General features: G+C 45.4%; 1 protein-coding gene across 1 annotated transcript in view; it reads left to right on the top strand.

The window, feature by feature from the left end:
* Positions 1 to 9,487, top strand: part of Mreg (melanoregulin) — a 65,814-nt gene continuing 56,327 nt past the window's right edge. Inside the window, exon 1 of the mRNA XM_028760710.1 lies at positions 1 to 326. Within this exon, the coding sequence (XP_028616543.1) occupies positions 247 to 326 (80 nt within the window). The 5' untranslated portion in view covers positions 1 to 246. The remainder of the gene's footprint in view (positions 327 to 9,487) is intronic.

Here is a 9,487-nt window from a genome sequence, read left to right as displayed (position 1 = left end):
TTTCATTCGCTTCAGAGGAAAGCGAGGTACGAGTAGGTTTCCTGAGGAGCCGAGGATTGGTTCCGAGTCAGGCGGTCGGGTCTGCGTCGGTGGCGCTTCCCCGAGTCCTGAGGCTGTATGTGACTTGACACCGTGTTCTCTCCTTTCTCACTTGGCCATTTAACGACCGAAGGCCTTTCCTGCGCCCATCACAAGCGCGATCCCGGGATGTTATGTCGCCCAGGCATTCGTAGCTAATTCAGCTCTATGACTGTCTTATTGCAATCGACGCTCTCTTTTGACTGTAGTATCATCCGGACTTCTCTCAGTGCGGCAGCCCTTATCAGGTGCGCAAGATGTAATAGGTATTCAAATCTGTGGGTGATTAAGCCTTGGGTACATCGTGATGCGAATACTCCCAGAATCAATCGGAGAGGGGCGCTACCCTGTTTCAAGGTAAAGATGATCTGAAGTAGTAGGACATAAAACAGGTGGGAAAAGACAGTCAGGTGGAAAAGATGTACGTTTCTGAGGGTCAAGGCAGGGGCTCTCTCTCCCCATTATGCTCTGGAATTCGATATGCAGACCAAGCTGGCCACGAGCTCTGAGATCCACCTGCCTCTTGCTTCCTGCCTCCGTCCGGCAATGGGAGGGTTTTTATGTGCACAGCGTTACAATGTTTGATCAAGGGCTAGAGAGATGGCTCAGCGGTTAAGAGCACTGTCTGCTCTTCCAGAGGTTCTGAGCTCAATTTCCAGCAACTACATGGTGGCTCACAACCATCTGTAATGAGATCAGATGCCCTCTTCTGGTGTGTTTGAAGACAGCTTCAGCGTACTCCTATACGTAAAATAAATAATTCTTTTAAGAATTTTTTTTTTTGTTCAAAGTCAGATATGGCCGATGTTCTGGGTGGATGACTTCAGATAAATTACTTTTTCCGTACTCCCCATACGTAACTCCATAGCCCCCAACTATGTACTAAAAAAAGTTTTCGGAGTTGCTGGATCTAAGCATGGCATGCAGATTCCCTTCCCCCATCCCTTCACTTGACCTCACGTCTGAGCCTCAGGTTCCTGCAGCCTGACCCTCAGACTCCCTAGGTTGGAATTGTAACACATTTTCTAGGGTTTTGACTTTAGATCAGAGGCTCTCTGCATGGCTGGGGATCCAGGGGACTAGAAAGTAGGTAGACAGACAGGCTGGTCACAGAGATGGGATGCTTGTTCAACGGCAGGGTCTGGACACTGTGCACAAAAAGGCTGAGCCCTGCCCTGGGAGTGACTTCCCCTCCTCTTTGCCAGAGCTCCTTTTATACAATCTTTTAAAAATTACATAAGAAAAGAGTCTGTTGACCTAGCTCTCAGCCCCCTGAGTCAGTCCTTGGGGGTAGGGGGTTAGACAGAATCAACGACACAGATCATGGTGCGTGGGAGGGAGGTGAGAAGCAGAAGCAGATTCGTTTATTGTAGTGGAGATGCTTTTGGACCTTCTGCCCACATCCCCTTGGTCAGTAACTGCTTGTCACCACACAGCTGGCACCAGCCCATTAGCTGCCCCAGTCACATGCTCTGACTTTGTCTCCTGGTGTCAGGCAGGTTCCAGGATTAGTATATGTGGAAGTGCCTGCTGGCGAAGTTTAACGTATGTATTGTTTCCTGAGGAGTATAGAATAAGTGAGGAACTTGGTGGACCATGCCCCCTCGATCCTCTCTGAGGTGGAATTACACACCCGGTAGGGGGTTGGACAAAAAAGACCTAAACCTAGGGTCATACACAAGAAGAGACACATCCTGTACCATCTCGGGCTCTTCTGACAACAAGAATCCAGCCTCTGGGTAAACAGAAACCATTCATGCAGAGCCCCACTCCTCTCTCTCTGTCTCTGTAGGGGGTAGCTGATAATTATGTTTTTGCTCACACTTCCCCTTTGTGGCATAGACTCCTCTTCAGGGCTGTCCAGACTGCACTGGCTGGAGCAATGCCACTCTGTCCTGTGTACTTTTAAACTAGTGCTACACAGGACTAAGGTTTCTGGAAACTTCCAGAAGTGTCCAGTTAACACTTCTTTTTTTCTAGAACTCCACAGGTGCTTGTCTCAGTTCAGAGGGAGCTAATAAATACGCTTTCCTGTACTATCGACTCCTTTCTGTCCCGTGTCTCTTACTAGAACTAGGCCCTGGGAAGCCACAGCAGCCTCCTGCCAAGCATAGCATGGATAAGTTAGAGACCACTCTAAATCCGTATTAACAAGGGAGCCCCAAGTGGACTTCAGGTGGCTTGAGCCCTGAGCAGCAATGATGGGATTCTGTGGAGAAAGCCTAGTGCTGTGCCATAGCTTTTCCATAGAGTGACTCAAAAGCAAGTAACGAGGGCCCAGACTGTTCCCTGTCAGCCACTGTAGTAGCTGTGTGTGACCTGAGACACACCATCTAATCTTCAGAGAAATCTGTACCCATCACACAACAGATCCACGTGTGCCGCTGTGAGGATCCACACAGGTGAGGGATTTCACTCTGAACCAGCTGTTGTGGGTTCTAGGGTAACATCGGTATGAAAATGGAATTAGGAAGGTTGTTAAGAGATTATTGTCATGCTTGACATAGTGGCATACACCCTTCATCGCAGCAGTAAGGAGACTGTATGGAAACTAACTGGACAGAGGGAGATCTCTCTGGGGCTGGAGCATTCATGATGAATCCAAGCGGCCTGCAAGAAACTCAGGTTCCAGTCTTTGTGCCTGATATTTAAGAGCAATTTAAAGGATAGGGCGGGATGGCTCAGTAAAATATCCCTACCTGAAGTGATTAACTCTCCTCCTTTTCTCTCTTCCCTCCCCTCCCTCTTGTGATAAAGGATAGTCCAGGCTGGCTTTGAACTCATGATTCTTGGGCCTGAGTGTCCAGAGTGTCTGAATTACAAGCGTGTTCCACTCTGGCCTTGGCAATGACCAGCCTGTTTAGATTGGAAAGAACAAGCTCAGGGACAGAGGTTGTGGTGGAAAATCCCGCAGAGGTTCTGCCTCGGAAGGAAGAGGTGAGCTTGGAGATAGTTAGCAAGCTTCTCACAGTGAGAGCAGCACTCAGCTCTGGTCAAATCAAACATTTAGTGAGAATGACACATTTCCCCGGTTCCCGGCACACAGCGTATCCAATCCTCATTGGCAACAGACACCTTCCTGTGGCAAGGCTTCACTGGCTGTGCCCAGGGTGTGCCCAGGGAAGCTCCCTCCCTCCAGGCTCCCTCAGAACCAGATCCTGTTGTGGTTCTTGTCTAGCCTGTGCAGCTCAAGTCATCTCTAGGGCGTCCCAGGCACCTCCTTAGAGCTGTCCTATGCAGAGTCATATACAGCCGTGTGACACTACATGGTGGGATAAATTTTGAGAAATCCTCCATGGGGCAGTTTTCCTTGGTGATATCACAAAATACAGTGGGTACAACGTCACTAGGAAGTGTCGTGGACAGTCACAAGTGTGGTTAGGAAGTACTAGAATATAGCCAGCAAACTATATTCAGATTTTTTTTTTTTTAAAAAAAAGACAGGTTCTCATTGTGTATCCTTGGCTTGCCTAGAATTCGTTGTGTAGACCAGGCTGGCCTCAAACTCACAGAAATCCACTGCCTCTGTCTCCTAAGTGTTGGATTGTTGAGATCTGAATTGCCGCACAAACCACTCAGTTAATCAGGGATGGTTTATTGAACGCAACCCCCAAGACAGACTGGATCTGTAGCTCAGAGTCCAGGAGCTGTAAGCTACAACCTCGAGTATTTGTCAGGCTCAGTTTATATAGGCAGAAAACCACAATGAGCTCCTGAGCATGTGCAGGGAGTGCTGCGGGTCATCAGTCTTTCCCCAAGTTTCTTTTAGTAGTTGAGATGTGACAGTTTAACCTGCCCTCTAACTTGCTTGGCTCTCAGTGAAGGCTACAATCGGAGAATTTTCAAAGAGAAGAGGACGAAGAAGGAAGAAGAGGAAAAGGAGAATAAACCTTTGAATATACAGTCAACTTGATCTTGCTCTGAGCCAAACTATTTTTCTGTGTCTACTGTCAAGTTACTTTTGTGTCAGCAGTATGGGATGGCTGGCAGGCATGAAACAAAAAAGTTACAGCTAAGCTAACAGGCTACATCAGGATTAAAGGTGTGTGCTACTGTATCTTGCTCTAATCATGAATATATAGTTAAAAATCTCTCACCAGCACATTTAACCAAAAAGATAGATTTTTTCTGTGGAATTGTATTTACTATGCTGTCAAGACAAATCTATCTAAATAGATAAAGGGGGAATAAATACATTTTAAAAATCTCAATTTTAACTATTTGTTGTAGTTCTTTTATATACTTTAAGAAACAGCCTGGCATTGGCAAAAAATGTCTTTAATCCCAGCACTTGGGTGTCAGAGTCTGGCGGATCTCTGTAAGTTTGAGGCCAGCCTGGCCTACAGAATGTCTAGGACATCCAGGGCTACACAGAGAAACCCTGTCTCAAAAGACCAAATATGTGTGTGTGTGTGTACGTGTGTATGTATGTATGTATGATGTATGGCCCATTACTTTCATAGCTAAGAGAAGAGGACATCCTTTTCCATTTAGCTGAGCATTCACAGGCTGAGAGGTTGGCCTGGAGTCAGTTGAAACCTCTCATTTAAATGTTGCTGTGACTATTTTAAGGCAAGTCCTTTGAGGCATGGGGCTGCTGCGGTTTTGCATGTGGAATGAAAGCCAGTTTGTTGATCCATTTTTGATCCTTAGTCCCATCCATGTAGACTGCAGCTCATTTCCAGTGAGAGCCACAGGGTGGCAGCATGGAGAGTCATATAGGGTTAGGGCATTCCTGATAGGCTTATCTGGTCCCTTACTCATCACTGTAGACATCGAATGAGAGAGTTTATATTTCAGCAGGTGGTATGGAGAAATAAAGAAACAGGAAGCAAAAACCTCATAGACATAAATGTGTTTATTTGTGGCAATGAAATTGGTAGGATCTGGGCTTAGGACTTGGGGCAAGTCTTTATATAGGGCCCTAAGAACAAATATGAACAAATCTCTGTCTTATCTTTTCCCTGCTATGGTTTTTGATTTTTTTTTTTCTTTTTCGGAAAGGATCTCACTATGTAGATTAGCTGGCCTGGAACTTGCACTGTAGGCAAGGCTGGCCTTGGACTTACAGGGATCTGTGTCCCAAGTGCTGAGGTTTGTTACAGTTCTTGTAGCTTTTCTTTGAGCTTGTGATTCTGTGACATCATGTAACAAGTAGGTGTTAGTGAATTCTTATTAGAGTTAAATTGGGAAGAGGCACAGTGTGATAGGTCGTTCTAGGTTTATCCTTAACTTTAGTTGGGTTTAATGTCATTAAGACCTTGGAGAATATGGGCGACTTGGTACTGGGAAGGGGAAGGGAGATGTCCTTGCAGGGTGAGAGGACATCAGAATCTAGATCTCATTCCCTGGTTGTCATTGAGACCATTCAGGAGGCATTAGCAGTGCTTGCTGTGTTGAGGGGGTTTGATGGTAGGGGTAGATATAAGGGTGGAGTTAGAATGGAGGGTGGAGGGGGGTGCTTCCCCAGCTGTTGTTGTGGCTGGAGTCCTTCCCAAGAGGAGATAAGGAGTCTGAGAGGAGAGTCAGGTGGGATGGTCAGGGGAATCTTGCAGCTCTGAGTAGCAATCACACCTCTTCTGCATCTCTGACTGACTAGCAACCAAATTGCTTCTTCGTTTGTACAGGTTTCACAGAATAAAGGCAGACTAATGATTACCCAAGAAGTACAGCTTATCTGTTTGAGTTTTCATTACATGTCCAGGGTTACAAGTTCAGTCACAATTAGAAAATATAAACAGAACAGATTTCATTTTTATTATTAGCCTATAATTCCAATTTAAAGAATCTAAAGAATGTCTCCTTCAAAGCACACCAATTTATTATATGGCAGCCTACTTTTAGGCCGGCAGTATTTGGAGTTTGAAAACATTCCAGACAACATTCTTTATGAATAGCAAGTGCTGATACCTAACTTCTTTTATTATCTATACTATAGAGTAGGAAGAGTTTATTTTATTCAATCTATTTTATTTGCTGAGTTCTCTTCTTCCAGGAGCCTACCCTGTACAACCCCCTGTCTTTAAACTACATTGTCAGAGAACTCTAAGCATATTGTAAAGGGAGGGCCTTGAATCTATAACCCTTTTTTCTGGCCAGTTAAGAGTTTGTCAGTTGTCTCTGGTTACCCTGCACCATTTACACTGTTTCTGTTTGCTGAGGGGCACATGCCCCAAGAAGATTCCTGGAGTAATGACCTATTTAGCTATGCTTATCCGTGCTTAACGAAGTCCAGAGCATAAGGAAGATGTCCAAATAGGGCCAGATAAAGTTAGTTTTAGGATTTTCTTAGAAACGCTCAGACATAATTTTCTTGGAAAAAGACATAAAATAATGCAGAAAGTCCCCAAGAATGCCACATGCAAAGACCAAAATGCAAAAGTTAGAGACAGAAAGGCAGCTTTGGCAGCTTTGAGCTCAGCCTTGCTGCAACTTTGTCAAACAGCGTGATAGCTTCATGACTCTTGCCTTCTCCAGTGGATACGGCTTGCCTGTACAGTGGTATGGACAGCTATGGGTGTAAACTTGCATATGGGAAAGATGGCAGAGGCAAAGAAGACCAAGCTGTAGGAATCAAAGGGTGAGCACAGACATCTGAGTTTCAAAATTTTCCAATTTTCGTTCTGAATTCATGTCTTTTTTCCCTTGAGTATCAATAGCCTATTTTTCATCTTTAGATGTATTTCATAAAATATTAGGCTCAGAACCAATCTTAAGAGGTTGGTAATAAATATTTGCACAGGTAGATAATTTTAGCTGGTTATAGTTTGCTGCCCGAGGGGAGGCAATGCATGTTGTGAAAAGCTTCTGTAGGATGAAGTGTTGGGTCTGGGTCCTGATATGACTAAGGACTTTGCCATTCCCTGTGAGATCAACCCTTTCTACGGCAATGTCCATAACACACACAGTCACAGTTCATCCGGTGTATCAGCCTCTGTTGGGGACGATTTGGCTCTGCCTGGAGAGTTTGCATAGAACACTGTTGGTTACATAGTACAGTTAAATATAGGGGAGAGTATAGAAGACCTGGGCTGCCGTTTGCCTTCCCAGGGTTATTCCTTTTGTGCTTACAGATGATTTTCCTTAGGAAACCATCCCTTTCCTGCTCTTAGTCCAAGATCTCAGTTTCCCTGCTCCCCACTTCCTCTTCTCTTGAGCGCTGAGTGGATGCAGATGACATTTGTACCTGCTCTGAAGCCGATTCCCTCCATCTGTGCACAGACCATCAGGCCTGTTGTGGGCCAACAAGAGTCAGGCCCAGGCCTATTGGTTGAGTGGTGAGGAAGGAGGTATTCCTTGTGTGCTGAGTTATCTAAGAGAAAGGTGCAAACCAGGACTCAGTGTAGGCACAAGAGTGGCACCAACTCAGACCAGGATAAATGCAGACCAAGCCTTTATTCCCTAGGGCCTGGGTCCAGTTGTGATGTCAATCGCCAACAGTATTGAACTTCTGGCTTCCTTAAGGGACTACATTGCCTTTCACACTTGTATTTGTCTGAGTGTTGTTGCCAGTGGTAATTAGCAACTGATTTCTACCCAATGATGGTGGCTCAAATTTAGACCAGGTATGAGGAGGAGTTGACACACAAGTTAGTTTGCTTTTCACAAGGTTAGTCTGTGAGAGTCAAAATTTCTAATAAGACTCTCTTGGTACCATTTACATGTTTTCTCATACTTTTTGTTCACTTTTTTTTTTTTTTTTGATTTTCAAGACAGGGTTTCTCTGTATAGTCCTGGCTGTCCTGGAACTCACTCTGTAGACCAGGCTGGCCTCGAACTCAGAAATCTGCCTGCCTCTGCCTCCCAAGTGCTGGGATTAAAGGCGTGAGCCACCACTGCCTGGCTATTATTTATTTTTAAAAACATTTATTTCTATGTGTATGATGTATGAGAGTTTTTTCTGCACATGTGTACATTTGTTCACCATATATGTACAAGTGCCTATAAGCACTAGAAGGTTTGGATTCTCTGGAGTTAAAGTTATAGGTGGTTGTGAGCTACCATATGGGTGCTGGAAACTGAACATACATCCTTGATAAGAGGAGCAAGTTCTCTTAACTACTGAGGCCTCTTATTATATTTTCTATTATTATTGAGGAAAGGTCTCACTATATAGCTCTGGATCGCCTAGAACTCTCTATATAGATGAGGCTGGCTCCAAACCCACCAAAATCTGCCTATCTCTGTCTTCAGAGAGCTGGAATTAAAGGCCTACACCACTAAACTGGGAAGCAGAGACCAGCCTGGTCTACAAAGTGAGTTCTAGGACAGCCAGGACTACAAAGAGAAACCCTGTCTTAAACAAACACACAAACAAGCAAGCACACATGGCTATGCCTGGCTTTTTAAAATGTATGTATGTGTATTTGAGTGTGGCTAATGTGAGTGCATTTACCCGTAGAGGCCAGTGGCCTCGAATTCCCCTGGAACTGGAGTTAGAGGCAGTTGTGAGTTACCTGATGTGTATACTGGGAACTGAACTCAAGGTCATCTGCAAAAACCAGTGTGTGCTTCTAATTGCTGAACCCTCTTTCCAGCTGTGTGTGTGTGTGTGTGTGTGTGTGCACTCACATTATGCCATGATGTGCATGTGGAGGGAGGTCAGAGGACTTTTTGGGAGTCAGTCCCTCCTACCATGTGTATCCTGGAGATCAAAGTCAGGTTGTCAGGTTTGGCAGCAAGCACCTTTACCCACTGAGCCATCTCCTTGGTCCTCATGGGACTTCTTGATGTGATTTCTCTGAAACATGGTGGTTCTCCACTGTGTTTTACCACATCTCTCTTACCACAACTCCTAAGTAGAGTCATCGAAATCGAGCAGAACTTCCCACGCAAACACTAAAGATTTTTGGTGGAATCCACTAATGTAGCATTGGGATTTAAATATTTGGATTTTCTCATTTTCCTTTCTGCACGTGCCCTTTTCCCCTCTGGCTCTCAGTAATTGTCAGTAAATTCCTAAAGGCTTCGAAGGGAGGGGTGTTGAGGAAAGACTCCAAACTACACAAATTATTTTCAAAACAGACTCAGACAGAATCAGGGTTTTCCTTGACACAGGGAAGTCTAAAAATAGAGGCTGGCCCCTTTCCTAGTTCTGCTCTGAAAACAAGCAGCTGATGGCACTGTAAGTCACCAGTTGCCCCAGGGGACTGCCAGCTCCCCTGACATCAGATGCCCAGGGGCTCTTGGTAAATGTCAGATGCTGCTGTGTGTGGTTGGCGATGCTGGTGTCAAGGCAGTGGAACACCACTCTGAAAGGGGAAGCTCACAGCTTCCCTGCAAAGGATGTCTGAAAGGGGAAATGCGCTCAGCCACAAAGCTGAGGTGGGGGAGAGGAGCTGAGGTGGGGGAGAGGGGCAGAAGTGGGGGAGAGGGGCTGAGGTGGGGGAGAGGGGCTGAGGTGGGGGAG

Source organism: Grammomys surdaster, unplaced genomic scaffold, assembly GCF_004785775.1.
Source record: "Grammomys surdaster isolate TR1022 unplaced genomic scaffold, NIH_TR_1.0 126546, whole genome shotgun sequence".
NCBI lineage: Eukaryota > Metazoa > Chordata > Mammalia > Rodentia > Muridae > Grammomys > Grammomys surdaster.
This window is presented reverse-complemented; position numbering and strand designations above follow the sequence as displayed.